Below are 20952 nucleotides of genomic sequence, written 5' to 3' on the forward strand. Positions count from 1 at the left end.
GAGATTAATTCAGGAATGAGGTGCACCCTTGGGGTCTCTGCTACTTCTAAAAGCAGCTTTGTAAATGGTGAGCAGGAGAAGCACGTGGGGTGATCAGCCTAAGAATTGTCAGTTTCTGTCACAGGGACCTGCTCTGGTTTTTCTCAAAATCTTCAGGGTGACCTTATCTGGTTAACAGATAGCACTTCAGTGTACCCATGTCATGGGGTTTTAGCACTATTTCTCTTTCTACCCCCCACCCCCCAAATCTCTATCTCTGTCTCTCAGCTCCTTTTACTTAGTCTTAAAATATATCCTGTAAGCTAACAAGATATGCAGGCATTGATCAACTGGACTTAGAATATTCCAAGGTTTATTAGACCTTTTAGGAATTCAGGCCTGGGGAGTGGAGTGGGGGAGGCTGGAGTATAGATTTAAGACCGTCCTGGCCTGTCTTTCCACCTGTCTTCCTTTTTTTTATCCTGCCTCAATGTTGTCTAGATAAATTCGTCTATTGGTTCTGCCCTGAACCCTCATAGAATCCATAGAGTTTTCTGCATACATAATCATGAGATCTATAAGAAAAATCTCACCTTTTATTTTACAGCCATCACACTTTTTGCCTCTTGACTGGTAAGGAATTCAGACCAGGGTGGCATGGGGGTGGAATTGGGGGTGGGGTAAGTCCTAAGGGAAGAGGTTTCCAAGCTTCACTGCAAAGCTGGATGGGAAGCATGGGCAGCCGAGTTCTCTGTCCTTCACCACACTGCAGAGATTGCTTTTGGTTCCTGGTTGCTTGGGAGCTTTTGTCATGAACAAGATGTTGAATTTTGTGCTTTTGTTCTTTACCTATTTTTCTTCTTTGTTGATATTTTGATTAACATTGACTTTGAAGCATTCAACCTGATTTTCATTTCTAGGATAACTGGTTAGTCATGATGTAGTGTCCTTTTTTTAAAAAAAAAAATATATATGGATTCTGTTTTCTGATACTTTGCTTAGAATTTTTGTATCTATGTCCATGAGGATATTCCTCATGATTATTGAACTCTTTATCAGATTTCAATATCAGGGTAAAGCTGGCCATGTAAGTTAGGGATTGTTCCTTCCTCTTCAATTTTCTGAAAGAATTAGCGTTAGTTTTGTATTATTTCTTCCTTAAGTGTTGATATTTAGCACAAGTTTTTTATTACGTTCACCAATAAATTAATTTGCTTCATTTAAGTTGCTCTCACTTATTGGTGTAAAGTTGTTTCCTCATCCATTTAGCATCCTGCGTATTAGATGTGTGGTGACACTTCCTTTGTCATTCCTGATATTGATAGTCATGGTTTTTCTCATTGCTATGGGTCTTCTTAGGGATTAGCTGACTTAATAATTCTTTTCAAATAATTGATCCTAAATCTATCTTTTGGGGGTTTAAACTGTCAGACACAAACTTACCTTCTCATCTCACCTAATGGGGGTCATTGTTAAACCTATCATGATTTTGAGTGTCAGTATCTCACTGCTTCCCAGGAGGGGGTTACACTCAGAATGACCATGGTGTCCTGTGCAAACTCCACTTTTTAGTCACAGTGTTAAGGGATCCTGTTTCATAGCCCCACAGGACCCCTTTGAAATGACTTGACCTGTGGGTTTTTTAGTGAATGTCTGTAGAGAACAGGTATACAAATCCTTACTAGTAAAATGGTAGTATAGCACTTTGCACAGTGTTTTTGCCTACATTTTAATGTTTGACTCAACTACTCAGGTATATGAAGAATTTAATAGTCACAGAGGTCTTTAGCATCCTTTAAGTTTATTATTTAATGTTTTTGTATCCTTACAAGAGAGGGTAGAAGAGGTGACAATACTTTTTTTTCTGTTAGAAAGATGTTATAATGATAATAATGAAGTGTTGGAGAGAATCACCTAGTTTTTTACCCTGAAATACCATTTATTTTTATATTAACATGCTTTCATTCTTTCCCCTTGAATATTTATATTTTGGGTACCTGGAGTCTTCATAAACATGATTGATTATCTGACCCTCCCTTCCCTCATCCTGCTGCATTTCAAGTCTTTTGGAAGTTACTTACTCAACTTTATCAGGACTTCTCACACTGTTGCTTTCCTGATACGCACTGAAAATCATAACCTGAGAGTGGTGCTCAAACCAGTCTCACTCAGTTGTAAAGTTAGAAATGACATCATGAACACTAAAGAGAAGTGGGTGGATAGCACAGCTCAGAGACATGATCCCTGTGGATTTAGTGGAAACCTTGAGTCTTCCAGGAAAGAGTAAAGAGTTAACGATGGTAAGTATCCAAGAAGGAGAGTACATTTTACCTGTACATGGAAGTGTGCAGTGCATGTCAGAAAAACTGTTAGTGGTTATTTTAAAATATATGACCACTTAAAGGCATAAGAACAAAGTTGATCAGTTACCTCTGATCAATTCCATATCAAAGGTAATTGATGAACTTTGTTCTTGATGATGTGGGATAAGTAAGGTGTTATTCAGAACACTTAGATTCAGCCTATTTACAACCATGATATAATTTAATCTTCTGAATACTCTCATTGACAATGCGTTGCTACATTTTTGGATACCTACTTTCCTATGAATTCTGAGGACAAAATCCTAATTGGATGTCATTTTGCTACCATATTTGAAATTATTCTCATTTCCATTTGATTTCAGTATGTGGATATTGAAGGCACACATTTACTGTGCCTAGATCTGGGATTCAAGGAACGACAGTGCAGTTTTATCTATGTGGTGGCTCTCAGAACTTAATGGCTCAAAACTACATTTATTACTTCAAAGTTTCTGTGAGTTAGGAATTGAGAGTACCTTGGTAAGGTGGTTCTGAATCATGGGCTGTGTTGGAGTTGCTATCACATGGCCAGGAATGTGGTCATCTGAAGATGGAGATTTGATGCTGAGACAGCTAGCTCACTTACATAGCTGTAGATGAAGAATTCATTTTCTTGCTGGCTGTTTGCAGGAGACCCAGCCAGAGGGCCATAGCCTTTCCACACAGACCTCTTCATAAAGATGCTTGAGTGCCTTCAGGAACAACTGACTTCCCTTGCAGCATATGATCTAAGAGTGAGCATGAGAAGGAAGCTGTAATGCTATTACACTGATTTCCACCATAGTTTGTCACAAGTGAATCACTGAATGAAGTCCACACTTTTCAGATGGCAGTGTGATGAAGCATTTGTGGACATATTTTAAACTCATCAAAGTAGGAAAAGCTGGGTTTGATTTAGAAGGATGATTTTATGAATTCTATGTGCAACCTGGAGTTCATGTCACTAGGTTCATGCACTCCAAACAGAGAAAGTGATATATGTGAAGGTGCAAAGACACAAGGGATGATTGCAAATGGGAATTTCAGAGGGTCTTGCCAGGCCAAATGTAGAATGGAGGTTGAGAAATGACAGGAGATAAAGTAAAGGACAGGGAGGGAAGCAAACTTTTTTTTTTTTTTTTAGCTTAAAAGATGACTCTGGTGGCTCCTTGGAGAGCAGATGGAATGTAAACAAGAGTGGAGGTGAGGAGGGAAGCTTGGTGACTGAAAAGGAAGTGTCAATGATGAGAGTTGGAAACCTCGTCTTAGGCAATACTGTGAGCTAAAGGAGCGGACAAATAATCTGGACAGAGGAGGGGTCTGAGATGGTATCTAGCTTCATAGATATATTCATCCACATTCCCAGTGAACACAGGATTTGGAGCAGATGGAGAGGCAGTTGTGGGGAGACTCTGTGTTTGATTTTAAACATTTTGTGTTAAGGTTACTAGACAAACATCCAGGGCTCAGTTTCCTATATAAATCTAAGACTATTGTTAGGAATAGAGAGTTAAATATTATCTTTTTTTGGTTGGGGGAGAAATTTGCACAGATAGAAGAGGTTGAAAATAGAGGAGGAAGGAACTTAATAAAACACTCTTTCTAAGGATTTAGTAGGGAATGGAATTCAGAGCATAGGTGAAGGAATTGCCTTATATAAAAGGGAGAACACCTATTCTCCCAAGCTTAATGGGAAAGGGGTAAGTTTTGGAGAGATTGCAGAAGCCTATGCACATGGAAAACCAGGAGAAGAGATAAGGACAATCAGTTTTCTGGTTCAAATAGAAGATGTGTTTATTTTCTAAGTCCATTTCTAAAGGAATGGACTGGATCTGAAGCCTTAAGAGAGCAGTAAGATTTGCAGAATACAATATTCTCCTCTGCCATTGTTTTCTTCAGCACTTTGCGTAGAACATCCACTGCCTTCTGGCCTCTTTGTTTTCTGATGAGACATCACTTGTTAACCTTTTTAGTCTCCCTTGTATGTGATAAGTTGCTTGTCTCTTGCCACTTTCAGGATTCTCCCTTTGTCCCTGAAGAGTTTTATTATGATGTATTTGGGGGAAGTTCAAGTTTATGCCCCTTGAGGTTTGTTGTGTTTCTTGGATGTGTAAATTAATGTTTTTCTTTGAATTTAGAAAGTTTTTGTCTGTTGTTTCTTCAACTCTTCTTTCATCTTCCCCTGTCACCTAATGTGACTTTCATTATGTGTACACACTTGATTGTATCCCACATGCCTCTGAAGTTCTGTTTATTTTTCTTCATTATTTTTTGTTTCTCATTCTTGATTATCTCAATAGCTTTATCTTTGTTTATTGTTTGATTTTTTTCTTGATTGAGCCACTTTAGTTTTTAATTTCAGTTCTACTTCTCAACATCAGAATTTTTATTTGGTTATTTTTTATAATTCTTGTCTCTTCCTCCCTCCCTTCCTTCCTCCCTCCCTCCGTCCTTTTCTTTCTTAGGATTGAACTCAGGAGCAATTAACCACTGAGCCACATTCCCAGCCCTTTTTTATATTTTATTTGAGACAGGGTCTCATTGAGTTGCTTAGGCTTAGTTGCTGAGTCTGGATTTGAACTTGAGATCCTCCTGCCTCATCCTCCAACTTGCTGGGATTACAGGCATATGCTACCATGCCTGGCTAATTCTTGTTTCTTTATTGAAATTCTCTAGTACTTTTATTACTTTTAGTCTCTCATAGTTTAGTTTTTTTTGAGGGGGGGTGGTAGTGGGTATTGAAATCAGGGGCACTCAACCACTGAGCCACATCCCCAGCCCTATTTTTGTATTTTTTTTTTATTTAGATACAGGATCTCAATGAGTTGCTTGGTACCTTACTTTTGCTGGGGCTGGCTTTGAACTCTTGATCCTCCTACCTCAACCTCCCGAGCCTCTAGAATGGTTTACACATGGTTTCCTTTAGTTCTTTGGGCATATTTAAAAAGCTGTTTTAATGTCATTGTATAATTCTAGAGCACCTGGGCTTCCTTGGGGATGATTTCTTTAGACTGCTCCCTTCATGTATAGGACATACTCTTTTGTCTTACTTTTTTTTTTTTTTAACTAGATGTTTTAAATGTCATGATGTCACAAATGTTGCGATGTGGCAACTCTGGATTCTTACCCTACCCACTGCAGAGTTGTTTGTTTGCATAGTTTTTTTTTTTTTCCTAAATTAGTTTTGTGGAGTCTCTTGTTTGTCACGTATGGTCATTGAAGCGTCAGTCTTGGATAAGTCTCCAAGTCGTTGCTGGGGGAGAGGATGTGTATGATGGGAAACACCTCCCATATTCAGAACTTTTCTTAATACATGCACAGCATAGAGCATGAACATGGCCTTGTGGATTTCTAGGAGTGTTCTGGTTTTCCATTGCTTACTGTGAACATCTCATTCTCCAACCTTTCTGTTTTTGCTCAGCTTTTTTTTTTTTTTTTTTTTTTTTTTTTTTACCTCAACTGTTACTGCTACCTTAAGGAGCTTCCATGTTAAAAAATGACCTCTGGTGATTTTCAGTATGTGTCCCCATGGAAAAGACTATCTATACTGGGCATGCTGTAAGGTGGAATCAACATGCCTTGCAAGTGGGATTTTCTGAGGAAGTATCAGGTAAAATCACAACAGTGATCTGAAAAGGCTTTAGAGGACACTGACCCTGTTCTGCCTGCTTCAGAGCCCATTAGGCAGCTGGTTTCACTGTGCTTGGGGAGCCACTGGTTTTCAGCATACCATAGAGCTAGCAGGATGGGAATGGGGCATACTGTTTATACACTGGGCCATTTTTGTTGAGTACTCATACACCTCTGCAGATTGTTGCCTGCCTTTGGCTACTTTCATAGCTCTGGAAGTTGTAAAAGTTGCCAGTGTTCTCACTAATTTTTATGGATAAGATGACTTTAAGAGGCAAGGGCCTCTGCGGTTCCTCCTATTGCTGATAGCCCTCAGCAATAAAGGTTAGGACTAACTGTTTTGTAGAATGGAACAGAGATAGACTGCAAATAAATGAGTGTGTTGCGGAGGAACACTAAGGGTCCATTCAAGGTTGCAGAAAACTAGTGAGTCATGGCACCAAGCTATCCTGGGCATGTTTTCCAGCAAACTCTGTAGATCAGGTGTGAACATTGAGAATGGAGAGAGAGGTAAGGAAGACGAGAGGAATTCACTGAGTTGGCAGAGTGAATGCATTCATGTAAGGAAATTAGAACACTGGGAGGAAAAATGGTGATCAGATAACAGCTCAGGGTCTGAATTTTAAGTTTAGAATAAAGTTGTTGTCATTTGATTGACAAGGATCTTTCTTACTAAAGTTATATTAACAGTGATCAAAGAGGCAAGCATTGTGTATTCCAAGAAGAAGCCACGATCATGTTTCCTTGATAGTCATGATCAAGCATACTTGACAGGGAATCATTTGAGCTTTATGGAAAGTGCATAAGATAGATGAATTTTCTAGTGAGAGGACTCAGGAAAGAGAGGTCTCCTGCGTCAGATGTTGAAGAGATGCAGATTTCAGCAAGTGGAGATTAGGAAGACATTCCTACCAGAGTGAAAAGGTGTCTGATGTGATTAAGTACGGAAAGAGCTACACCCTGATGAAGGTGTAGTTGGCTCAATTCAGGATATGGTGGGGGCAGAATAGCAAGGGATGAAGGTAGAAGGATAGGGGCCAAGGACAGAAAACCTTCAAATCCCAGCTAAGAAATGTGGATAAATGTGTGCAGGGAGTATGAGCCCCAGGAAGTTTCAAAGCAGGATCTTGATGTGTGATCACAGTTTACAATAGCAGTACAACCATGGCAACAGTGGGAAGGAGCAGATTGGGGGGGTAGGTGATGGGAGAGAAGAGACCAGTTGGAAGTATTGGAAAAATTGTGATTTTTCTGAACAAGGATGATGGGAATGGAAATTAAGAGATGTGAAAGATGTGATTGTATGAAGCAAAATAAGCCTGTGACCACGAAGGTAAGATTGAAAGCATTCATTTTTAGACTCTTTAGATGTTGCTGACATTTTAAAAACTTAAAAGCATAAAAAGTTTGCTAAACTTTAATCCCTAACCCCATGTAATTAACTAGGGCTCTAACATTTTCTCTTTTTTTCAACATAATGCTTACCTATTTCAGGTTAATTGTGAACTCAATTCACGTTGTTGGAATATTGGTCTTAATGAAATATTAAAATATCTCAAATTTATTCAGTACAAGTTTTATCAAGACTTGAAATGCTTTATTAGAAATAATACTAAGGAATTGGTCTGGTATCTGGTTAATACCATTTTTTTTTCAAGTATGAAATGAATTTACCTAAAGGGTTCTAGATTGCTGTAAAGTTCTAGAGCATGCCAGGCTTGCTGCTTTGGTTAACACATAATTAGATCTTGACGGCCCCCTAGTGGCTGAGTCTCACTCTGGCGCTGCCGCTGTATAATTATTTAGGACCTCTCTGATCAGTCACTGGTGCTGTGCCCTCTCTGTTCTAACTCTTTGGGTACTGGGAATGCAGTTTTTATCATACTTGCTTGTAACCTTGACTTTGTAGGTCTATTTCCTTAAATTATCCTGTTTTGAGAAGAAGCCTTGACAAGGTGCATTGCGAATGTATCTGCTCACAGCTCATTTTTAATTTCAGTTACCCTGTTTGTGATGATGATATAAAAATCATTTGTATAACACACTTACATGGAGCTAAAATTGCCTACCAAAACTTACGGATATAGCATGTCTATAATCAGGCTACACATAGGATTTTCATGCTGGTAGAAGAGAGCTCCATGTCTTGGAGGGGGGTGCTACCCACTGGCTGCTTGCTTGGCTCCTGTATCTGAGACTTTGACAAGTCTGTGTTCCCAGTTTGGTTCAGCAGATGCTGGTGCTCAGATGCTTTTTGCTACAGAATATGCAATCAAATTTTCTAAAGATTTCATGTGTCTCTCTCTATATAAAAAATTCCCATGAACTATTGCTTCTCAAAAACTGTGGTTATAAGCTACCCTAAAATAATTTAAGAAAATTACAGAATATGAGTCAGGTGCGGAGGTGCACACCTATAATCCCAGAGACTTGGGAGGCAAAAGGATATTAATATAATATTAATATGAAATCCACAGGCATTTGGAGGAAAATGCATAGAAGTTAAAAAGTGGGGAGTACCTTACTGTGAAGTCCCTTGCGTAAGTGTATTTGTGAAGACCATGCTCACTCAAATTCAGGTTGTACATCTTCACTGATCACAAGAATAGTGCAGCAGCTTCGAATGGCAGAACTAAGAAGTTCCTCATTATTACTGTTGCACATTTCCCCGGTAGACTCTGTATTTTCATTCCCTGTACTAGTGAAGGGGGTTAGTGATCTATTTCAATATCAAGAGAAATTTTTAGTGGGCTTTGGAGGAAATTATGTATTTTAAACTAAATTTGATGTAAAAAAAAAAAAATGTTTGCTTTCCCTGCACAGCTGCATGTTGGTAAATTCTGATATCCTGCAAGTGTAAAGGGGAAGGGAAACAGGGACATTTCCATGATTCAATTTTCTTTTAAAATGAAATATTTTGTACTTGTACAATTGGGAATTGAATATTACAATATAATGTCAGATTTTATTTACAAATGTCAGCATAACTAAAAATATGGAAAACTTTTTCCCCCTGAAAATTATCTCTAAATGTGTAGTTCATAGTTTATATTCTTAGGGAAGGTTACAATCATGATTTAAGGAGTCAATGGATTAGTAGGCTGTATCTTGAAGAAAAATGAATTATAAATGAAATTTTACTTTTCCTGAAATGAGGTATTTTTAAGAACTAGTTTCCCAGTGTCAGCAACTGCCTTTAAGTGTTATAAAACCTGATACTGTTTTTTTCCTCAAAAAGTTAAATCTTCAGTAACAGACATGAGAGTAATGTCTTCACCATGGATTTATTTTATTTAGGGACTTGAGTCAGCTTTTGAAAGATAAGTCAGCAGATGTTGGTTCTTTAACCCCCACCTCTGTCTTCCCAAGCAGTTATTGATCATTTCATTAATCAAATCCATAGTGGAGAGCTTCAGAATGCTAGAGCCCATGATGTTACTGCCTTTTTTTTTTTTTTTTTTTTTTTTTTTTAGTACCAGGGATTGGACCCAGGGAGATAACCCCTGAGCTGTATCCCAGCACTTTTTATTTTTTAGACAGGGCCTTGCTAAATTGGTTAGGGTCTCACTAAGTTGTTGAGGCTGACTGAACTTGAGGTCCTCCTGCCTCAGTATCCCTAGCCACTAGCATCCGTGTGACTGGCACCTGTGTTCTTTTGATGGCTTTATTTCAATCTAATTATGAGTTGTTACATATGATCGAACTGTGTCTTACTAGTGACCTTCATGGCTTATCAAATTTACTTTTAGAATTTTAATTTGGCCATATCAATTCAGTGGTTAAACTGTTATTAAATGTTTATTACTTAAAAGGACTTGTAAGGTGGGAAGGTGAGGACTAATATTTATTCAGTGTGCACTAACTTTATGCTAGCTAGCAGGGGCAGAGAGGGAAGAACAGGGCTGTAGCATTAGGTGGCCCGGGAGGTTTTGTGATGTGAGTTTAGCCACTGAAGTTCCTCCTGTGCATCTAGTCCAGATCTTAGCTGAGGTGACCCTTTCCATGGCCTGCAGTATCAGGTCAGTGGACCGTTGGTCCTGCCTCCTCTGATTCCTGTGGGGTCATCCTGGCCCTCAGTCTCTCTGGGATCTTATTTCCTGTGGATATGTACGTGGTTTTCCCTTTGCACCACTCTGGTCCTGATATCGGACTGTGACCTTTCATTTCCCCTATCAGACACATCTGTATGTAGAGCGTGTTAACTGAAAATGTGGGCGTGGTGAGGTTTGGCATCACATCAGTGGCCCTTAGCCGTCCTGCCATGGAAATTCGTCATCCACTACGCCTCTGTTTTTAGGGTTTCCCCTCCTCCCTAAAGCTTCTCTTCCCAGCCGCACCTTTCCTCTTCTTTCTCACAGGTAAATGTCTTCTTCTGCAGAGCAGTTGAGAGCTTGCTCTTCCCCCCACACCCTTGGGTGCCTGCGGTCTTCCCTTGCCTTCCCTTGCCAAGCCGCCTGGTGGCACCTGGGTTTTCTTGCCCAGAGAGTTCTCTCTCGGAAAGGCGCGGAAGGAGGAGCTCCTGTCTAGGGTCAGCTTTGGCTGAGCCGCGGCCTCCCGGCCTCAGCAAGGGATGCCCTGGGGCTGCGAGTGGGTGCTCCTACATTTGTAGCTGGGAGCTAGCACTTAGTAGAATATGAATCAGGACAAGGACGCGCAGGGGTGGTCTTGCCCCCGCGGGATGGAGTCCCACAGGTCTGTGATGTCCTTCCTTTTCTTTCGCTTTCCTTGTCTGAAATTGCAGCGGCCAGAGCCGAGGTGTGCAGCGGCACCGGGGAGAGGTTCCGCATCTTCCGCGCGGAGAAGACCTACGCGGTGAAGGCGGGCCGCTGGTACTTTGAATTCGAGGCGGTCACTGCAGGAGACATGAGGGTCGGCTGGAGCAGGCCGGGGTGTCAGCCCGACCAGGAGCTGGGCTCAGATGAGCGCGCCTTCGCCTTCGATGGCTTCAAGGTGAGTGGACGCGGGTGGACGCGCTGTGGTCCCTGCCTCCCTGCAGGCAACAGGTGAGTGAAGGGGCCAGCTTCTCCACACAGGGAAGTTGCTGTCCTTGTGATTGCGCAACTGACTATCCGCTCCCCACACATACAGTAATAGTCATCAAGAGGTCACCAAAAGCACGGGTCAGCCTTGTCCTTCGAAAGCGTGGAAGAAACGCGCATGTCATTGCTGCCGCAATTCTGTGCAAGGATTTGTCTTCAAGGAATAGTGGCTTTAATGCGTGGCAGTTAAAAGCATAGGAATGCCAGTCCTTAGGCGAGGGTAGAATGTGGACCGGAGAGGAGCAGGAGGAGGAAGGAGCAGTTGGGCTGCACTCACAGCGTTGCAATTAAACAGAGCAAAGGTCCGGCTGCTGTGCAGTGGGTCTACCGGAGAACACCCTTTCAGCAGCCGGGAGGAGGTCTGTGGGTTTTTATCCACAAACGTTCAGGAGAGTGAAGGGTTTAGATGGATTTAAATATCACAAGGATGTAGATGTGTATGGAAATATCTTGCGGTCCCCATAAACAATTTTGTTTTTAATGTGTCAGCCAAAAACTGAATTTAAATGAAAAATACTGGCTGCAAAAATGCTGAATGTGATGTTATTGATAATCACAGTTTTCATTTTCAACATTATTAGAAATTTTTTCCTTAAACTGTGTCAAGCCCTTATTTTACATATTTAATAATGTTTAAAGATTGTTTCATGTATATAAAATATTTTCTTCATGCAATTATATTCCTTTCCACATGGAGGGAAACTATTTTTAATTTAAAACAAATAGACTAAATAGGCAATCATAAAGAAGTTAACATTTGGGTATTTCAGGTGTGTGATATCCACTGTGGGACAGTGTTTCTAAGCTCCAAATCAGGACAGGTGGCTACTGTGGTCTGAAACCTCACATTTCCTGAATTTTTTTTTTTTTTTTTTACCTCAAATGGAAAGTTTTAGCCTCCTTCCCTCTTTTGATCAAAAAGCAAATTTTATTTAAATTTCAAAAATAAAGTATAAAACAAAAGGCAGCCTTTGCTTTATTTCTGCTGAAGGTCAGCTATAACTAATATCAAGAACTGCCCAGGGGAGTCAAAGTACTCTTTACCCCTGGCAGTTAAGGGACTGTTACTTTGGGGACTGTCTGTGGTGGGGTAAGGAAGTCACTAGACTAGATACATTGGTTCTAAAGTTTAATGCTCTTTGATACTTAGCTAGAATTTTAAAAATTGCAATACGTTATATTGAGAAAAATTTTATCACTGTTTTGCATTAGTTACTGTATCCTGTTATGTGGCAATCCACAATAAAGGTGATGTAGAGTAAAATAATTAATGTAAGTGATTTTGTATGTAGAAATCAATGAAATATGCTTATAGATCCAAAATTCACATTTGCCAAAACTATTTCCAATGCATTTATGAAATTTCACTTTTGTATATTCAATTTTTGGCTTATTTTAGCAGATATCTTATTTTTTTTACATTTGGGGAAAAATATTTTTAGGTTTGGATTTGAAGTTTTTTTTCTTTTTCTTTTTTTTAGTATGTAACTGAAAATCTTCTGGATTTTCAGTATGTTGAACTGACATTGCCAGGGGTTCCAAGGAATGAAATTTTATTTTGAAATGGATGAAAACTAGAATGTCATTTTCAATAAGTTCCCAGCTTGATGTCCAGGTCATAATTCTTTGTTTTGGGGGGTGGGTTATAGAAAAACAACTAATTCCCAGGAAAGTAATCATTTCAGTGGAAAAAAAGGGTAAAGGTGTGTTTTTTGTTTGTTTGTTTGTTTGTTTTTTTAAATACGATGTGGAGTTAGATTTAAAAAAAAAAAAAAAAAAAGAGTCCCAAAAGCATGAACTAGCACCTGGGTTTTCCCAAGATTGAGCAGTATACCATGTGAACATCAGAGTATAGATCCCTGGCCACTCCACCTGGCTCTGGATCTTGCCCAGGGCTGCTGATGTGACTGTGCTCACAGAAGGGGCCGCCTGGAGTCACTCAGGGAATGGTGGGTGCATTCTGTTATGTGGCTGACTGTGTCACAAGGACTTTTCTGTCCCTGTAGGCTCAGCGGTGGCACCAGGGCAATGAGCACTATGGGCGCTCCTGGCAGGCAGGCGACGTTGTGGGTTGCATGGTCGACATGAACGAACACACCATGATGTTCACGCTGAATGGCGAAATCTTGCTGGACGACTCGGGTTCTGAACTGGCTTTCAAGGACTTCGATGTTGGTGATGGTGAGTGTGCCCATTTGGCTCATTTTAAAGTTTGTGGCACAATGAGGCTGTGGTTCTGATGCCTGGCATTGGAGGGTGAGTGAGCAGATGATTTGCAGTTTTAAGTCCCATGGGCACCGCATGGCTGATTGCATCAGGGGTCCTTGAAATAGCTCTAGCAGAATATCTGGGATCTCAATAAGGTGGAAATGGCTTTGATGAGCTCAAGAAAACAAAGGTCAAGACAAAGGATGGAGTTCCACAGTCCTGGAGAGCTCATTTAGAATTCCCCTGGTTAATGACCTGCTTGTAGCCTTTTTCTCTTCTGTTTACAAAAATGCAATGAGAATCCACTGTCTATGGGGCCCTCTGCTGGAAGCTGAGAGAACCTGATCCTTTCTTTATGTAAATTGCAGTCTGCCAGCAGATGGTGTCACTTTCGTAACCTGTATAGTGCAGAAATGGAGAAGCTCTATAGGAGTACAAAGACAGTCTTTTCTCATGGTCCAGGACAAGGCTGGGAACCAAGCTGTGTATTAAAGCTGAGGGCCTTGGCATAGCAAGGGAGATGGCACCTGTTCTTCAGAGCTGCACTTCTGTGGTGGCTTGTGGCCACATGGGGCTGTTTAGAGTTAAGAAACATTAAAATTAATAAAGAACATTAAAAATTGCACTTCCCAGTCACATTAGCTACTTGTCAAGTGCTCAGGGCCCATAAGTGGCTGGTTGTGCCTTTAAATTCTAAGTTCAATCACTGGGCAAGTGTTTGAGCCAATATGACTGTCACTTATCAAACACAAATTTGCAAAATATGAATTGCATTTTTTATTACTTAATTCTATTTTAAACATGTGTATCTCTGGATGGTGAAATTGGCAACCTAATCCTCTGCCACTCTGGGTGTCTTAAGTATCAGGCGAAGGTGTGAGTGAGACTTTTTTCCATGTTATCTGTACTGTGGATAAGACCTGAGATACTGTTTTTATAATAAGTTTTATTTTAAAATACTCAGTTATCGTATTTTCCTTTTTGAACATCTAAGGAAGTTAAAGACCTTTAGATGCATGTGTGAGTTCTGTTTGTATATGTGTCATAGCATATATGCAGATTCCGGGGCTACCTGTTCACAAGGATATAACTAATGTTAGAGACACAGCACTGTTCATATACAGAGAACTACTGCAGTCTTGAAATAGGCTCTGAAGTGAGTTTGAGCACCACATTTGTGTAAATAACTTTGTTTTTTGATTTTAGACTTCAAAGAATTTTTAAAATTTAAAGAATGACTTTGACTTTATATTGATACCTGTGTCATAAAGCTAATGTAGAATTCTGATGAATTATCTGTACTGGTCAGTATTGTTGGAGGTTTTGGGGAAGCATTCTAGTGGTCTCCAAGGGGTCAGAGTTTATCTATGCCTGAGACTTTCCCGTGCTTTTTGACAGTGGAATCTCTCATCATCTCACTCTTAAATTAACTTGACACAAATTCCTATGTACAGTTTCTTAATTTGCCTGCCACTACTGAGAGAAAGTTCTCAAGCCCCTAGAGTGTGAAGGATCAAGTTTGTCAAACTGCTAATTCATGGCAACAGAGCTTTTTTAGCCAAGTAATATGCTGTTATTACTATAGTCCTAAAATTTTGCATAAATGTTCTGTTTTCAAGTTGTTCTTAAACCTGGCATGTCTTTATGTCTGTGCTAGACTTGATTTGGTATTTTCTGCCATCTTCTTGGTTCCTTCTCATGGCTACAGAGATAATCAGTTGAGCAAATACACACTGGCTATTAAAGCAATCTTAATCACCTTGTGGTAGGATGGATACATATGGAAAACTTACATGCATACAGGTATGCCTGGGTTTGTATATGTGTATACATATCCATATGCATGTAGACACAAAAGATCCCCACCTGCTCAGCTTAGTGTATATAACATAACTGAGCATATTTTGTCAACTCTTTTATGTAGTTTATATGACTGAAATGGTACCCTGTCTAGTATAAGTTGTTAGTCCAAAATCAAAAAGAAAAATTGCAAAAAGTCTTTAAAAGACTGATGTGGTCATGCAGTTAGAATCAGGGGGAGTCAGCAAAGCATCTGTTGATCAGGAAAAGCAACAAAGATTTATCTTTAACAAAATTCTTTTTAAATGATTGTATAATTCTCTCAGTCCATATGCAGTCAGCTAATCAAGAGTCATTCTTATAAGTTTTGTCACCTGATCACATTCTTAATACCCACATAGGTCAAATAGTCAATCATGCTATGATACCTGCTGTATACCAAGAACCTGGAAGTTGTTCTCCTGATGCATCCATAGTCTAATAATTTTACCAAAACCAGATATTGTTCCATATCAAGTTTTGAGATTAAGGCAATGATTTTTATATGAAGCATCCCTTTATTTATATCTTCCTTAAGACTCTATTGGAGGTGATTTTGTATCATGTTGACTGGGGTAAAGAACTCAGAAGAGATTCAGGATATTCATCTAACATTGAGCTATTAAATTATTCACAATGCCTTGGTGATGATGAAAGGGGGTATATGTCCTATCAGATACCAGAATGTGTTGTGAAGCAGCAGTCATTGAGTGATTTTGCTGTAGGGAAACAGTTTGACCATTGTCATTCAGTGGAGATGTGAGAAAAGTACCAGCCTTAGCACATGCCAAGGTAGTGTATTAGGGTGCTATGGAAAGGAGTACTATGATAAGATGGTAATCTGTATGGCAGGGAGGAAATTTGATCACTTCCTCACAACATAGATGATAGCCAACCCCAAATTGGGATTTTAAATGTCAAAAATAAATTCCAAGACTACCAGTAGAAAATATAGGCAAACCTTTATGGTATGGAGTGGGAAACTATTTTTTTTTCCTTAAAAGTAAAACCACTGACTATGAAAGAATGACATAAACTTGTCTATAAGAAGTTGAGGGTGCTTATCAAAAAAACAAACAACAACAAAAAAAAAAACACAGAAAACCTCAGTGAAAGTGAGAAAATACTTGGGGGATCTATTCTTAATGGATGAGACTCAAAAAGAAAAATGTTAGTGCAAATGTTTTTCAGCTTGCAATGGAATAATGTCCTATTAAGCACATTATTAGAGAAAATATCCTAAGTTGAAAGTGCATTTAATACATGAATCTGAGTCCTACTTAGGAACACTGCCTGGTGGGTACAAGTTGTCTGTCCCCATTATCACACGATGACGGAACTACAGCTTCTTTCACTGCCCAGGTTGCAAGGTTGCAGGAGAGTGTGGTCCTGCACATCACTAGCCTAGGAAAGATCAGAATTTGAAATTCAAAGTATGGTCTCTACTGAACATATATGATGTTTGCACCATTCCAAAGTAAAAAAAAAAAATATGATTTGAATCATCATGAGTCAGAGACCATTATGAAATCAGTAGGAAAAATTATACGAAAGATATGAACAGGCATTTTAAAGAAGAAATGTGGGCAATAAAGATTTAAGAAGATGTATGTTTAAATCCATAATTAGATACTGTTTTGCATTCTGTTGGCTATTGTTTGAAAAACTTGACAATACCTGGTATTGCTTTTGGGAGTGCAAATGGGTGTTTTCACTTTGCAAAGCAGTTTGACAGTATCTGTAAAAAAAACAAATATTCACATACCCATGACCCAGCAGTTCTACTCCAGCTGCTCAATGATGTGTGTCTCAGCACAGAGGCAAAAACTAGACTCTTCACAGGAGCACCATTCATACAGCCCAAACCAGGAAATAACCAAATGCAACCCCCAGGAGAACAGGTAGGTCCACATAAACCACAGTGCTATGATAATATGAATATTTAAGAAAGATTACTGTGGTCAGCTAAATGGCCCCCAAGATGTCCATGGCCTGTCTGTGAAATCTGTGAATGTGCTGCTTTACATGGTAAGAGTTTTGCTGCTGCGATTCAGATGGTGATCTTGAGACGGGAGGCTAGCCTGTGTGATCTGGGCGGGGCCAGTGTAGTCCTAGGAGTTCTCATAGTGCAGGGTGTGGGGTTGGGTATGAGAGAGGGAGGGAGGGACAGAATGAATGAATGCTATTTGAAGATGGGGGACAGGGCCAGGATTCAAGGAAGGTCATGACCCTCTGGAAACGTCTAGTCATGGCAGGAAATGAGTTCTCCTCAGAGGCCAGAGCCTCCAGAAAAAAACAGCCCTAAGGACACCTTGATTTTAGCTCAGTAGAATCCATGTTGAACTTCTGTCCTTTAGAACTGTAAGATATTAAATTTGTGGCAACTTGTTAAGACAGCAAGCAATAGGAAACTAATAAAATAACATGCAGTGTGTTACCGTTTTTATAAAAGTTATGAACAGCCCAAATCTAACAATATTCTAAAAATGTATTTAAAAATACAAAGAACAGTCAGAGAATGTTGATTTCAGGCCTTGAGGCCATGGTTTCCTCCAGTGGTAGAGGGAGGCTGGGAAATGGGAGGGTCAGGGTGACAGGTGGGTTGTAGTCAATGAGTCATTAGGTGCTTATAGTATTTTAAAAGGACCCTCTAAATAAGCTAGAGCAGGTGGCAGTGAGAATGTGTCATGAAGGAACGGTTATGACTGGTCCCCAGTCCATTTCCTTGCACCTGAGCTTCTTGAGAGGAAATACGAGATTCACGCACCTCTGCAGGGCTGTTGAGAATGATCCAGTGGAGAGCCAGAGATTGATGGTCAAGGTCAGAAAGGAGACAGTGACCGCAGTGAAGCTCCTGCTCAATGAAAGGGACTGTAATCTCGAGCACCAGTGGGTGCAACCTTCCGATTTTTATGTTTAGCACAGAAAGAAATGGGCCTGGGGACAGTCATGGCAGGTGCCATGCACGAAGCAGGGAACTCCCCAAGGAAAGCGAGTGGCTTACTGTTCCCCACAGCCCCAGTCTTCCGGCTGTGCTCTGACTCCATCAGCTCCCACCTGCTGGGCACCTCATGTCCTGCATGTTGCCTTGGGGCCGCCTTCTTCTGCCATCTGGGGAATCCTGTCTCTTCCACTGTTCCATCAGATGCCTATGCTGAATTCCTTTCAAAAGAGTCTGAAAAAGAAGTGGTGCTGACGCAGTGCCCCATTGGAGGCTGATCTTACCCTGTCTCTTCACCTCTGCTACAGCTTTAATGAGGTGGGAGAGTGGTGGGCATGTTCCCTCCTGTGGCATCTGGCCCTGCCCCCTGCCCTCCTGTGGGTCTGAGAGCTCAGGACAGGGAAGAGTTCTGAGGTTGCTGATCCAGCTGCTCATGCCACAGGGGAAAGGGGCTCCTCCTGGGGGTGTTCCAGTGTGTGGGGGGGGTGTCTCTCTTCTCTCTCTCTGCCACCAGAATGGCAAAGTCTGGAGGGCTAAGGATTAGATCTCAGCTCCGAGAAAAGCTAAGCCCAACTGTGGCTTTTTCTCTGGGTCTCTGTGGAAACAGAAGGGAATCTTGTGTTCACATATGATCCAGCCTGCTCAACAAAAGGGAAAAAATTAGAACTTGAGTCCTAATTACTAGCCAATGACAAAATTATATGTTAGCTTTATCTTATGCCCTTTTCCCTGCTATCTGAAGATAATTTATTCTTTGAGTACATTTGAAAGAAAAATTTCCATGGGTCAAAAGCTATACTTTCAATAGGAAATTATATGTGTGCAGTTCTGAGTTGCCTTAGAAATCAAACCTCATTTTTTACTGAAGCAATATTAAATACCTTTCAATTATGTCAATACCGAGCAGTGTTTTCTCTAACCTAAAGTACTGCCTTTAGTTCTTCAGTTGTTTACTTGCTCTACTGAAGCTCCACTTCACTGTCGTGTTATATGAACTTCAGATTCCCTCAGAAAAATATAAAAATTACACCTGATATATATGTAATTTAAATTTCAGTTTGAGAAAAGCACACCAAACCCAGCCAAGATAAAGCTAAAAAGAAAATAGTAAAGTCAAGGAAATAATAGAAGAACATGCAGGTGACCTCCCAGGTACCAATCACATTGACATCAGAAGATCGAGGTATTTGATTTTCCCTGAGACTTGTGCTTGCCACGCTTTCTGAAGGAAGGGCTTACGTAGGAGAAGCTGCTGCTTACTTCTGTGAGACAACAGCATGCCTGGCTCTGCTGGCACTCGGCTTCCTGGAGTGTGTGGAGTCCCAATTGCTCTTACATTTCTAAAAAGAGGAAGAAATACCTTGCAGGAGTATTTAATGAAATTCCACACAAAGTAGAATTTCTGGTCTAGGAACTGTGCAGGGTTGTCTGGGCTCATGGCTTGGGAGGAGATGTGTCTGCTGGTGAGCATAGCAGCCTGAATTCTAGCCGTGTCTCCATGCCACCTGCTGTAGGCTCTGCTGCCCCCAGATGCGTAGGTTGAAGCCCTAACCTTCGATATGCTTATATTTGGAGATAGGCTCTTAAAAGATATAATTATGGTAATATGAGGCCATAGGGTGAGGCCCTAATCCCAACTCTTTTGCCCTTGTAAGAAGAGGAGGAGCCACCAGGGATGCATGCTCCCATATAAAAGGCCATGTAAGGACACAGCCAGAAGGCTGCCCTCTGCACACAGAGGAGAGGGGCCTCACGAGAGAGGCCAAGCCTACTGACACCTTGATCTTGGACTTCCAATCTCCAGAATGTGAGAAAACAAGTTTTTGTTTAAGCCACCTACTCTGTGAATCTTTGTGACAGCCCTAATAATCTACTATGCCACCCCATCTTCACTCACCTTCCCCTCTAATCTGATCTCAGTGTACTCTTAGGGACACTGCTACATGTTACTAGTTTGCAGATCTGATCATATCCTTAATTTAAGACAAGGGGGCCATCTAAAACCTTTCCGTGTCGTGCAGAGTGACAGAATAGTCACTTAGGCCTGGAGATGACCTACATTTTAGGAAATAATTTCTGGGCACCTATTTATCTCATGGTGTGTAAACTCTTCATTAACCCTGGAGACCTTTTCATGGTGTCTGCTCTTCTGTAAGCAAAATCTATCTGGGGACCCTCAGATTCCACACTCGTAATGATTACTATCAAATCCAGAAATGACACTTCTTATTCTGTTCCTACCACTTGAACAGACAGTAAACAAAAACAGAATTACTGGTTCTGTGAGACTCATGGGATTTCTTTCCATGGAAGAAAAATAGAAGAATATTTTTGTAATTAAAACAATCACACAGCTGTGGGCAGAAGAGACAACTAATGAAAAAAAGAGGGAGGAAGGCCTTTTCATTATTCATTTTATCATGCTGCTTTTTGATGTAAAACTCTATTACCCTTTTTCTCTGTGTCCTTAGTTGAAATAGTAGAGCAGTTAGACAACTTGATGGATCTGTGTGGCTTATTCAGAAGAGTGTTTCTGACATGGTATGAGTATAGGCTAGAAGGACCGTACAGCCACTTGCTCTTCGTAATGGCCGAAGTTGATGTCTCCATCATCAATCTGTGCTGCCAGCTATTATGATATAGACCTGGGAAAGTAACTTGGAGTGTTCCAAGTTAAATTTAGCATTTGCCAATGGGAGGAAGAATACATGGCCTTGGGCAAATAGTCTGTATGTTCTCATTTCCTAAAAATAAAACCAGTAATTGGAGATAATCTCTTTATGCCTCTTAAGTTCTAAAGAGCCCAGAAATCTAAGGCAAATGTTTTTGTACATATATTTATTTTACCTACCCTCTTACATTCTTGCTTCAAATTTGTCATCCTTTTAATTAGCAGGGGATCCCTAGGCACATTATTTAACATCTTAGTTGTTTTCTCATCTAAAAAAATTAGGTTAATATTAAATAATATATG

At 40.3% G+C, this 20952-nt stretch overlaps 1 protein-coding gene across 1 annotated transcript in view; it reads left to right on the forward strand.

The window, feature by feature from the left end:
• Positions 1-20952, forward strand: part of Ryr2 (ryanodine receptor 2) — a 585643-nt gene that overhangs the window by 361172 nt on the left and 203519 nt on the right. Inside the window, exons 28-29 of the mRNA XM_076832381.1 lie at positions 10693-10901; positions 12997-13171. Of these exons, the coding sequence (XP_076688496.1) occupies positions 10693-10901; positions 12997-13171 (384 nt within the window). The remainder of the gene's footprint in view (positions 1-10692; positions 10902-12996; positions 13172-20952) is intronic.

Source organism: Callospermophilus lateralis, chromosome 13 (genome assembly GCF_048772815.1).
Source record: "Callospermophilus lateralis isolate mCalLat2 chromosome 13, mCalLat2.hap1, whole genome shotgun sequence".
In the NCBI taxonomy this organism is placed as follows: Eukaryota; Metazoa; Chordata; class Mammalia; order Rodentia; family Sciuridae; genus Callospermophilus; species Callospermophilus lateralis.